The sequence below is a fragment of the Pelophylax lessonae genome (assembly GCF_965119305.1).
Source record: "Pelophylax lessonae genome assembly, chromosome: 1".
NCBI lineage: Eukaryota > Metazoa > Chordata > Amphibia > Anura > Ranidae > Pelophylax > Pelophylax lessonae.
In genome coordinates, this window is record NC_138768.1 from 376886426 (window position 1) to 376899515 (window position 13090).

General features: G+C 46.8%; 1 protein-coding gene across 1 annotated transcript in view; it reads right to left on the minus strand.

Moving 5' to 3' along the window:
* PUM3 (pumilio RNA binding family member 3) overlaps positions 1-13090 on the minus strand; it is a 130812-nt gene that overhangs the window by 20287 nt on the left and 97435 nt on the right. The window contains exon 13 of the mRNA XM_082244197.1: positions 6521-6663. Within this exon, the coding sequence (XP_082100323.1) occupies positions 6521-6663 (143 nt within the window). The remainder of the gene's footprint in view (positions 1-6520; positions 6664-13090) is intronic.

A 13090-nucleotide genomic window follows, 5' to 3' on the forward strand; every position in this document is an offset into this window, starting at 1 on the left:
CCCACCAACGGAGCAAACAGAGTCTGATCGTTCTCCGTTCCAAGGCATGTATCGGTAGGGAGGATTCCGCCTCCAACCAAGTGCCCTGGGCAGACAAATTGCCCAGAACTCCATCCCAGCCCGACTGGCTGGCATCCGTGGTGAGCACCTTCCATAACAACGGCCCGAAGGATTTCCCTTCCGTCAGATCCCGAGACTGGAGGCCTAGACAGAAGGTCCGCTCTGACCCAGTGACTTAAAGATATCCTTCTAACTAGGTAAAAGACAAACTGAATTGGGAATGAGGCTAGCGGGGGGTATTGGACCAGAGGGACAGCCCCCTGTAGGTGTGTCTATGCAAAGTTTTGTGTTTTTAACAAAATCTTCTGCCTAGCTTACTCCTGTGGATAAGAGGTCAATACCCATAAGTGAAGACTGTATGAGTGGGCGGATACTGTCAGAGGACGTAAGAGAAAAGGAACCTGACCCTTGATTGAATAAGCCTGAGCAACTGTCTGCCTGATCCATCTCAAAATGGTCACAGCGGACGCAGCCAAACCTTTACGAGGACCGTCCGGAAGGACTCGGTAACTGTCAGATAAACCCTTATCGCCCGAACCACATTCAGAGAGTGCAAGGCAACTTCTTTGTGATGTTTAGGCTTAGGACATAAGGAAGGAATCACAACTTCTTCATTCCGACACCACCTCAGGAAGAAAGGCCGGATTAGGTCGGAGGACCACTTTATCCCTGTGGACAACCAAACAAGGAGAACGACAGGACAGTGCCACCAACTCAGAGACTCTGCGGGCAGAAGTGATAGCCACTAGGAAGGTAACCTTCTGCGACAAAGAAGGCAGAGCAATCTCCCTAATATTCTCAAAAGGAGGCTTTTGAAGAACGGACAAAATCAGATTAAGATCCCACAGCGGTAACAGGGATCTCCGTGGAGGAGCCAGATGACGCACCCCCTGAATGAAAGTGTGAATCAAACTGAGTAGCCAACGGACGTTGGAAGTAAATAGCCAAGGCTGACACCTGGCCCTTGATAGTGCCCAACGCCAAGCGCTGCTCAACCCCTTTTTGTAAAAAGGCCAAAACCCTAGCTATAGAGAACAAGCGAGGGTGCAGCTGCAGCGATTCACACCATGCAATGTACAATTTCCAGGTACGATGATAGATCTTCCTAGATGTCAACATCCTGGCCTTCAAAAGGGTAGGAATCACTGAATCAGAGAGACCTCTACCCCTCAACACCTTGCTTTCAACAGCCAAGCCATTAAAGCCAGCAACTGTAAAGCAGGATGAAGATCGGTGCTTGAGATAGTAGATCTTCCCACAGAGGATCCACGACCATTTTTACCAGTTCTGTGTACCAGGACCGCAGAGGCCAGTCTGGTGCCACCGGAATGCATTCCATTGTCACCCGACGAAGAAACCTCGGCTGGAAAACGAGCGGAGGGAAGGCATAGATCAGGAGATACTGACTCCAAGGAGCCACCAGAGCATCTGTGGCGTCGGCCAGAGGATCCCAAGACCTGGCCACAAACCTCTGAACTTTCCTGCTGAGGCGGGACGCAAACAGATCCACCTCCGGAGTCCCCCACCGGACACACAGGAGATGAAACACCTCCGGATGAAGGGATCGTTCCCCTTGATCCAACACCTGACGACTCAGGTAATCCGCCTGCCAATTCTCCACACCCGGGACGTGGACTGCGGAGAGAGCCGCAACATTGTGTTCCGCCCACACCAGAATCTCGGCCACCTCCTTGGCCTCCACGACACACCTGGTGCCCCCTTGGTGATTGATGTAAGCCACAGCCGTGGCATTGTCCGACTGAACCAGAACTGGAGAGCTGTGTAGCCGACTCGTCCAGTGAAGCAGTCAGCTTGATCGCTCTCAGCTTCAGAATATTGATCGTCCAATTTCTCTGGGCACCAAGCTTCCCCAGCACTCCACCCCGGCCTATAACAGGCCGGCGTCCGTGGCAACTACTGTCCAAAACACCGGCAGGAAGGGCTTGCCTTGGCACAGGACAGGAGACTGAAGCCACCAAGAGAGAGCAGAGAGATGGCTCAGCCGAATCTTCAGGTCCAAGGACCGAGGATCTCTGTTCTATTTTGCCAGAATCTCTTTCTGCAACTGTATCGTGTGAGACAGTTGCAGAAAGCAAACGGGACTGATTCGAAGGTCGAGACTATCAGACCCAGGGCCCTCATGCAAGCCCGCAATGAGGACTAATCGGTCTCCAGCAGAAAACGGACCGCCCTTTGCAACTTCTGAAGCTTGTCCAAGGGAAGGAAGACAATCGCCAGAGCAGAGTCGAGGATCAGCCCCAGATAAGTGACCCGTACAGACGGTGTCAGGGCAGATTTGTGGTAATTGATCATCCACCCGAATACCTGAAGGGTCTGAATTCTGATGGAAACGTTGTCCAGCAGATCCAAAAGGGAGACTGCTCGCAACAGAAGATTGTCCAGATATCCCACAATGGAGATACCATGTCCACGTAACAAGGCCAGCACAGGGGCTAAGACCTTGGTGAAAAATCTGGGAGTGGAGGTGAGACCAAAGGGTAATGCCACAAACTGAAAGTGCTCCTCTGCCACCGCAAAGTGGAGGAATCACTGGTATCCTTCGAATATGGGGACGTGGAGATACGGATCTTTGAGATCGATGGATGCCATAAAATCCCCCCGATTCAAAGATTCCACCATCGACCGAATGGACTCCATTCGAAACTCCTGCACCCATATGTGAACTTTGTGAACCACAAAGTGGTTCAGAGCCTTGAGGTCCAGGATTGGATGCAATTTGCCCTCTTTTCTGGGCACCATGAACAGGTTTGAAAAGAAACCTTGAGAGCGTTCCTGTGGAGGAACCAGCACAATCACCCCTTGAGACAAGAGATCTCGCACAGCTTCCCACAGATCCTTCAAACGCTCCAGGGACAGGTGCAGATTTAACTGAAAGAACCTGTCCCCTGGCCGGGACCAGAATTTGATCTTGTACCCAGAGCAAATTAGTTTGCGAACCCAATCGCCCTGAATGAAAGAACTCCAGGGTTCCTGAAAGAAGCGCAGACGTCCCCCCACCCCTGAGACGGGTGAGGGCGCCCCTTCATGCTGAAGAGGACTTGTCTGCAGCACCGGACTGACCGGCCATGGGCTTGCCCCAAGGCTTCTTAGTTCCTCCTGAAGTTCTGAACAGCTTACCTTTTTCTTGCGCCCCGAGGCACGAAAAAAATGTTTAGCAGAAAAAGGAGGGACCCCGCTTAGTAAGGGGAGTCTTACCCTTGGAGGATTGAGGAAGATTTCCCTCCAGTCAGGCCCTTTATTAACTCCAATGAGTCGCCAAACAACCGTTCTCCCAGAAAGAGGAGATCAGCCAGGGCTTTCTTAGAAGCTTGATCAGTCGATCAGCTCTTCAACCAAACCATGCGTCTTAAAACAATGCCCACGGCCGAAACACTGGCCACCAGGGTAGCCGCATCCATAGATGCATTACGCAGGAACACCAGAGCATGGATCATCTAGTTCCAACAGTTCCAGAGGAACAGTCTTGGGGTCCAAAGACTCCCACAAAACAATCTTAATCCATTCCGTCACCGTCTGTCAGACCAACACAGACACAAAAACCTTTTTCAAAATGGAACCCGCCAGCAAGTGAAAATGGCAGGAAAGGGATTCCACCCGCCTGTCCACTGGATCCGTAAAAAAGAGGGAATCCTCCACAGGCACAAGGGTAGATTTGTTTATTCTAGAAAAAGGACGGTTCACCTTAGGTGGCACCGTCCAACGATTGGAGACCTTTTCAGGAAAAGGGTACTGGCATTTAAAGCGTTTTGGCACCACTAACACGTGCTTAATGTGCTGCCATTGGTCATTCACAATATCGTGAAAAGCGTCAGGACAAGGGAAACCCCTATCAGCTTTTGGAGACTTATGAGAGCCAAAAGCAACCCGCGTCCCTGCCGGCCTGGGCTCATTAGCCAATTTTAAAGTATCCCATACTGAAATAATCAGGGCTTCCACTAGTGCGCGTTCCCGAAGGCAGCGGCCGCTTTCAGCTATCAACCTATTTAATGACTAAATCAACTTTAGTCGCCAGGCTTTCCAGGGCTGCTGAAATTGTGGCCAGCGACTGGGATCTGGACTGTTCGGGAGTCGCACAGAGTGGGTCTGAGGGCGATTGCACAGTTAGGGACTCCATATTGCAATTTGCAAAAAAAAACGGAGTACTGTCGCTTTAAGAGCGCCGATTGCGGTATCCACCACCGGTCGCAGCGGAACCCCTTTAAATTAAACTGACAGCAGAAAGTGCAGGAATATGCCTGCAGGGACCCCAAGTACTGTACCACAAACCGTCCTCCTGATTCTTCCAGCAGCATGAAGAGAGAAATGGAAATTACCTCGGCTAGTAGCAGGAAACAAATGGACAGGAAATGATGTGCCTGAGGAAGGTCACACTGCTCAGCATAGCACAACAGCTACACAAAGATACATATCAATAGGAAGCTACAGGGAAAATGGCTGCCCCATACAAGTCTATGGGGAAAAATTCACATTGCCCACACTTAAGATGGCGGCGCCCATGGTGAACCATGCGGCTAGGGACCGACACATGAAGGCCTAAGGAACCACAACAGAAACCAGCAAGTCCAAGGTACCATCCCCCCCCCCCCCCCCAGGGCGCCAGGCGCTCCAGACACTAAGCCACCGCAGGGACAGGGAAGGGGGAGGGTAGGACACACAGACCGGGCAGGCCAGGGGGATCTTTTGGGAGGCACAAATCCTATTATCCTCATGAGAGGGCCCACATCCCCCCCAAGGCCAGCAGGGGCAAGGGGGGCACATTTACTCACCATACCATGGACTGGGTTGGATCTGCTCCAAGCAGACTGCCTCCCACCCAAAGTGGGGGTGCTGCCAGCCAAAGGGGTACGCTGCGACTCAGGACAATCCAGATCGTTGCGTCCCAGCGAGGCTTCCGCTTGCAGGCTCGTCCCCATCCGGAAAAGGGGCACCGTCGTGGCTAGGCCTAGGTCGGGACTATAACCTGCTCATGCTCGTAGGCCAGACTGGGGGACCATAAGGATCTAGATTATTCAGTGCAAAGCCCCAGCCGGCATCGTTGCTTGTAGATCACCAGAAAAATTCTACCCTGAACACTAGCTAGCAAGTGTGTAAAGAGAAATAAAAGAAAATATTCTGAAAAGAATAAAAAACACTGAGACCAGAGTCCCAGCAGGAAACCTAGGTCCTACTCCTTCTCTAGGCAGAAACAAACTCATGTGCTGGGCTGTGGCAGTGGGGGTTATGCCTGGAGGGACAGCCCCGTGGGCGTGTACATGTTAAAAGATTTTTTAGTCTGCCTAGACTACTCCTGCAGGTGGCAGCATAACCCACTCAGCTCATGGAGATGAGGCTGCATCTGTCGATGGACGATAGAGAAAAGTGCATTTATTATTTTTAGTTCTTTAAAAAGGTGAACATATCCTTAAATGAAGTGAACAATTAATTTGATCATTCTACATACCACAACACATAGATGTGAATATATATGCATGTGCTGAAATATTTGTCAGATACATTGGTGTGTTTGGTTTAGCGATAGACCGATATCGGTTTTTTGTTGCCGATACCGATATTTTGGTCAATGCATATCGGTATCGGGCGATATTTTCGTGCAAAAAAAAAAAAAGTTTGTTTTTTATTTTTTTTATTTGACAGGTACTCTTGTGGAGGGATCTGGGTGTCTAAAAGACCCCAAACCCCTCTTCTGCACTTAAAAGCATTCAAAACGCCAAGTTTGGCTGTTTTGAATGCTGTCATTATTTTGAATTTGGTGCCAGACAGTACCCAGAAGTGATTTCATGAGTGACATCACTTCAGGGTTTTTACATGGAGACCCGATAAGAGCCGAATGCGGCTTTGATCAGGTCTTCGGCGGGCGTGCAGGCTGGTTGCCCGGGTCTCCCGGTGGGACAGGAGACCCGGGCGAGCCACGGAAGGCGGCGGGGACGTCCCCTCCCGCTCCTTATAATGACAGCCGAGCGGCTTCTCAGCCGCATCGGTTGTCATAACAAGACAGCCGACCGTTGGCTATGGAGGCCAGTACCAGGGTGATGCCTCTAGCTGCAGGCATCACTCCGGTACAAGCCTTTTCCCGAAATATCGGTCACCTTGGTGGGCGATTCCGATATAATCGGGGAAAGTGCATATCGGCCCTCGATAAAGCAGCGTTGCCGATAATCGGTCGATCTCTAGTTTGGTTTATAGGAATAAAATAGGTTAACAGAAAAAAGGGCATGTGCACATGTGTAAAAGAGCAGGGCAGTGCCCTTCACAAAGGTGCGCACTTCCAATGCACATTGTGTTGCCTTTTGATTTTAAAGGTGGTCTATGGGTCAGATGTTGCATTATGTGAATGCTTTTGCTATACATAGTAGGAAACAAAAATCCCAAAGACACTTGAAGGACCCATTAATATTTATTATGCAAACTCTTAAAAATATGTTACACATGTCAACCTTACCTGTGTGTGTTACAATCTCCTTGTTTGAGTACTTCAATTATCTCCGGTAGAAAATGTGAAGCATTTCGTCTGCACAGCAAATAGAGCAGCACTTTTCTTCCATACTTGTCATTGATGATGTTGGGCAAAGCACTGACCAGTTCCTGTATAATTAAAACACATTTTAAGCAAACACTTCATTCACAATATACTTCCCTCACACTTTCCATGTTATATGTATACCAAACAACAAGATTTTATAACTTCTCTACACAAAAGTTCTGTCTGTTTAGCTGCTGCTGGCAAAGCAAATAAATGATCTCAATGTATTTCTCCAATGCTATGATTAAATATGAATCTGGTGATGCGCGCCTGAATTTTTCTCAATCAGTGTCTTGCCTGTGGAGAGACTAACAGATGCTTCACAAAGCAGCAAAAAATAAAAAATAAATAGCATACTGAGAACAGTAACAATTTATTCTGGAGTTATTTTTTCAGAGTCTTGAGATAATAAACCTGACTACTTATGATTTGTTTTCTAACTCAGTTCTTATACCTTGCTCTGTTAATAATAAAACCTTTTTTATTCTACATGACTCAAGTCCATAAATGAACCTATATAGTTTAGGAACTGAATGCAAAACGTCAAGAATCAATTATGTACTAAAGCTCATTGCTGCAAAGGAAATTAATGTTGGAAAACCTCCCTCTGCCTGCGGAGATGGCAGGTTTAAACAGAGAGCAGGTAGCTATATAATGTTCAGCGCGTCTCAGTTTGCGGGTCCCCAATGATCAATGTCTGAATGATGAAGTATCTCCACTATAGGCCAACTCAACAGGGTCCCCTGCCCCCCAGTCGAGTCCTCCCGTTCCAATCGGACTGACAGTTTGGTAAAGGACTGCTTTCAAGAATTGTATATTAACTTTACAGGTAATATGATTTCCAGCACAAAGATATGCTGTTTCTATCCAATAAATGAAGCACAGATAAATCTAAAAGACCCCACAAAATAAATATTAGTTGAAATGGTCAGTAACAGTAATCTTAGATCCCTTTCTAGACAATCCACATCAAGGTCTAGAGGTCTATAATTGTTTACTGTTAAAAATCGGATTTTTGTAAGATCTTACCGTAAAATCCTTTTCTCTTAGCTCATTGACAGACGTAGTCTTCTTGATTCACAAGAACTGGGTTATGTTGTCTCCGCAGGAGTAGGACTAGGCAGAAAGAAAAAACGTTCTGGCTCCACCCTAGGGGCAGTCCCAGAGGGTATATCCTCCCTCTCTCTGCTACAAGGCATCAGTTCTGTCACAAAGCAGCAACAGAGAATTTAACCCAACCCAACTCAATGATAGAGGGGCGGGTACTACGTCTGTCAATGAGCTAAGAGAAAAGGATTTTACGGTAAGATCTTACAAAAATCCGATTTTCTCTGTCGCTCATTGACAGACGTAGTCTTCTTGATTCACAAGAACTGGGACATCCAGAAGCAGTGCCACAAATGAGGGGTGGGATTGACAAAAATCAAAATCCAATCTAGAAGGCCCAACCGGTGCCAAACTAGAAGTTTTAAAGGCTCATTATAAACAAAGAATGAGACTCAAATAAAAATTCCAACGGAAAAAACCCTCGAGGTAGACCACTGGTCTCCTCAAATGGCGGCCTGCAAAACCTTGCGGCCAAACGAGGCATCAGACGATGCCATTACATCAACTTTATAATGTTTTGTAAAGGTATGCACCGACGACCAGGTAGCCACCTTGCACACCTGGACCACTGACGCCTGATGGCGAAAGGCCCATGACGCACTAAGTGCCCGAGTGGAGTGCGCCTTAACAGGGAACGGGGGCTCCCGACCCTTAATAGAATAAGCCTGTACCACTGTCTGTCTGATCCATTTGGAAATAGTCGCGGCAGATGCAGGCAACCCCTTTTTGGGTCCATCCGGGATCACAAAAAGTGAATCCGTCTTGCGAAACGAGTCTGTCGTTTTCAAGTATACCCTGATCGCCCGGACCACATCCAAGGAGTGTAAAGCAAACTCCCGAGGATGACTGGGCTTAGGACACAGGGAAGGTAATACAATTTCTTCATTCAGATGAAATTCTGAAACCACTTTTGGTAGGAAGGATGGATTCGGACGAAGAACCACCTTATCTCTATGAACCACCAGATATGGGGAACGACAAGATAATGCGGCCAGTTCTGACACCCTGCGTGCAGAAGTGATAGCCACCAAGAAGGCCACCTTCTGGGACAACGTAGGTAGAGGAATCTCCCTAATATCTTCAAAGGGAGGTTTCTGAAGAACCGACAATACTAAATTAAGATCCCAGGGTGGTAACGGCGCGCGCACTGGCGGAGCCAGATGTCGCACCCCCTGGATGAAATTCCGCACCAAGGAATGAGTAGCCAAAGGCTTCTGAAAGAAGATAGCTAATGCTGAGACCTGACCCTTGATAGTACTCAAGGCCAGTTTCTGCTCAACCCCTTGTTGCAGAAAAGCTAATATTCGACTAACCGAATAAGACCGTGGACGGAACCCCAGAGGTTCACACCATGCAATGTAGGACTTCCATGTGCGATGATAAATCTTTCTGGAAGTCGCTTTCCTTGCTTTAACTAAAGTAGGAATAACTGAAGCTGACAATCCCTTGTCCTTCAGCACCTGGGTCTCAATAGCCAGGCCGTTAAAGCCAGCGATCATAAAGCAGGATGGAAGATCGGTCCCTGAGACAGTAGGTCCTCCCTGAGAGGAAGTCTCCACGGGACGTCCGCCACCAGTCTGACCAAGTCGGCGTACCACGCTCGGCGAGGCCAGTCCGGAGCTACCAGGATTACTGGAATTCCTTCCTCCTCTATCCTGCGAAGAAGTCTTGGCAGTAACCCGAGAGGAGGGAAGGCATCCAATGGGACTCCGTCGCGGCCGACCCAGCGCGGAGCTCTGGTCTGCACGCGCTCGTAGGCAGAAACCGGGGTGATCACTGGATCTCAACATCCAGCCCGTCGCCCGGCCCCGCATACTTACTTGAATGGTCTGCGCGCGCTCGTAGGCCGGCTGGGGTGACCACTAGTGTCGCCCAGTCCGGCGTATTTGCTTGAAGATCTCACAGGAAAAAACACTGGAGAAAAAAATACCTAAAAAATATTTTTTCTAAAAAAAAAAAAAAATCTTGCCAGGACCAGAGATCCCAGCAAGGAACTTAGGTCCTTACTCCTGACTAGACAGAAAAAAACTGATGCCTTGTAGCAGAGAGAGGGAGGATATACCCTCTGGGACTGCCCCTAGGGTGGAGCCAGAACGTTTTTTCTTTCTGCCTAGTCCTACTCCTGCGGAGACAACATAACCCAGTTCTTGTGAATCAAGAAGACTACGTCTGTCAATGAGCGACAGAGAAAATAGTTTTTGTTCACAAGGACAAGTCCTATTTGCTATGATGTGCAGATTACATGGTTTGGCATATTATGTAGCCTGTAGCCTTACAAATCTGCTTGATGGACACAAACTGCCTCAAACCAGAAAGCCAAGACTGCTGCTCTGCAGGAATATTTTGCCAATCACATAATAAGAGAAACATATAGTTGGTTTGCGCCGTTCTGCCATTGTGCTTTTTGTAGCTTTTAAACCTTGAAGTCTTCTTTGATATTGAGAAAACTACTTTTCATTGATGATTTTGAACCTATAGTAATAGGTGTCAAATGACGGTAAAAAATGTATATATCTAGGCGCCAAAACGAACCAACGCTCTGTGAAGAATATGTTCACACAGTAGTGGTGCAGCTGGCAAAAAAGGCGTTTATATAGAATAATAAAAGAAAAAGAAAAAAGCAAGAGAACACAGTCTGATGGTATTAATCCATACAAAGTCCCAATTGTGATGCAGATGGTAAAGCATAGATGTAATGTTCTAGATCAACCAACTATGTCATAGGGCGGTAATATGGATAATTCCACATCAACAACAAAAACAATTGTAAGGAGGAGGTACCAGGGATGATAACCTGTAAATCCAGTTCTCTCCAAGTTGAGGAAAGTGCGCCTGGTCCCAGAAACTAAGTTACCGCAGTAGTTGCCAAAAAGCATTTCCCAAAGTAAAACAAATGCTCCAAAAATAATGTTCAATGATGCCCACTTTAATCAAGGCTATGCCGTGGCCAGACTTGTGGCCAATCAAGAGGGGAAGATACAGATAGCAGACCTGCCAGAAAAGTGAGACCGAAAAGCCACTGTAAACGGACAAAAACTACATGCTAAACAACGCCTTTCTCAAGTCCAGAGAAATTTGAGAAAGAGAAAGAGGCCTCGAAATGTCATTGAGGAGGTTTGACGCTCCGTACCACTCAGAAGTGTTCGGCGCAGTGGCGGTCTTATGCCTGTTCTGGTCCTCACCATCAGCGCTGGTTAGTGTGTAGTTGTTGTCCATTTACAACAGCTTTTCCACCCTCACCTTAAAAGTTTTTTTTTCTATTTATTAATTCTTAATACTTCGTTATCTCCAATTACTTCTTTTCTCCCCTTCTCTTTTCTTCTGCTCATTTATTGTTTTACCGTGAATTTTTTGTATTTTTAGTTCATTTTGTTGATTATTATTTTCAGTGTTGCATAACAAGAAAATGCACAAAGTGAAAAAAAAATAGATTTGCAAATAACTTTGCCATATTCTGTAGCAAAAAAATACATTTTTATTGTTATTTTAAACGGGCCACAATATTTAAAAAAAAAAAAACTAATACTGAACAAAATACTTTGTTTTTTAACATATTCTATCTTTTTGTCAATAGATTAAAAGATAAAATAACTTTTGTTCAACAATATTGACAAAACAGAGCCTCGCCCCCCCCCCCCCCCCCCACACACACACACACAAACGGGGGAAAAGAAAAAATAATTGCTTTGTCATCTTAAAGGCTAACTACACATTTATCAATACATTACATGTTACACCCATTTTAGGGTATGTAAAGTGTTGCTAAACACCTCCAGCCCCCTCGGAGTATGGAGTAGTTCTCCCTGCAGCTGTTATCCCTTTGAAACCAGTGTGACTGTGCAGGGCTATGCCCGTACAGCTGCATCATTCATTCACAGAGTCCTGTGAGTGAATGGACTTCAAATTTCACCTTTCACCATGGCAGATGGACAGTTCTCAGTGAAACACAAGTTTAGCAGCAGTCGTACCCACTGACACGTCCTACATCTCTCCAACTGAAAGCATGTACAGTGCATCTGGAAGGTATTCACAGCGCTTCACTTTTTCCACATTTTGGGATGTTACAGCCTTATTCCAAAAGGGATTAAGTTCATTATTTCCCTCAAAATTCTACAAACAATACCCCATAATGACAACGTGAAAGAAGTTTGTTGGAAATCTTAGCAAATTTATGCACAATAAATAATGAAAAAAATCCCATGTACATAAGTATTCACAGCCTTTGCCACGACACTCAAAATTGAACTCAGGTGCATCCTGTTTCCACTGATCATGCTTGAGATGTTTCTACAACTTGGAGTCCACCTGTGGTAAATTCAGTTGATTGGACATGATTTATAAAAAGGCACACACATGTCTAGATAAGGTCCCACAGTTAACAGTGCCTTTCAGAGCATTAACCAAGCCATTTAGTCCAAGGAACTGTCTGCAGACCTCCGAGCCAGGATTTTATCAAGGCACAGATCTAGAGAAGGGTACAGAAAAATGTCTGCAGCATTGAGTCCCAATGAGAACAGTGGCCTCCATCATCCGTAAATGGAAGAAGTTTGAGCCCACTAGGACTTTTCCTAGGATGGGCTGCCTAAACGGAATGTTCAAAAGAAAAGAGCCTTAGTCAGGGAGGTGACCAAAGAACCTGATGGTCACTCTGACAGAGCTCCTGCATTTCTCTGTGGAGAGAGGAGAACCTTCCATAAGAACGACCATCTCTGCAGCACTCTACCAATCAGGCCTGTATGGTAGAGTGGCTAGACGGAAGCCTAATCTGAAGGACTCTCCGACCATGAGAAACAAAATCTGAGACCATCAGAAATCTGGTCTAATGAAACAAATATTGAACTCTTTGGCCTGAATGGCAAACATGTCTGGAGGAAACCATGCACCGCTTATCACCTGGCCAATACCATCCCTACAGTGAAGCATGGTGGTGGCAGCATTAGGCTGTGGGGAAATTCTTCAGCTGTAGGAACTGGGAGACCAGGCAGGATCAAGGGAAAGATGAATGCAGCAATGTACAGAGACATCAGTGATGAAAACCTGCTCCAGAGCGCTCAGGACCTCAGACTGGGGTGAAGGTTTATCTTCCAACAGAACGATGACCCTAAGCACACAGCCAAGATAACTAAGTAGTGGCTACAGGACAACTCTGTGAATGTCCTTGAGTGGCCCAGCCAGAGCCCAGACTTGAATTTGTCTGAATATCTCTGGAGAGATCTGAAAATGGCTATGCACCGATGGTCCCAATCCAACCTAATGGAGCTTAAGAGGCCCTGTAAAGAAGAATGGGAAAAACTGCCCAAAAATAGGCGTGTCAAGCTTGCAGCATACTCAAAAAGAGTGTAATTGGTGCCAGAGGTGCTTCAACAAAGTATTGGGCAAATG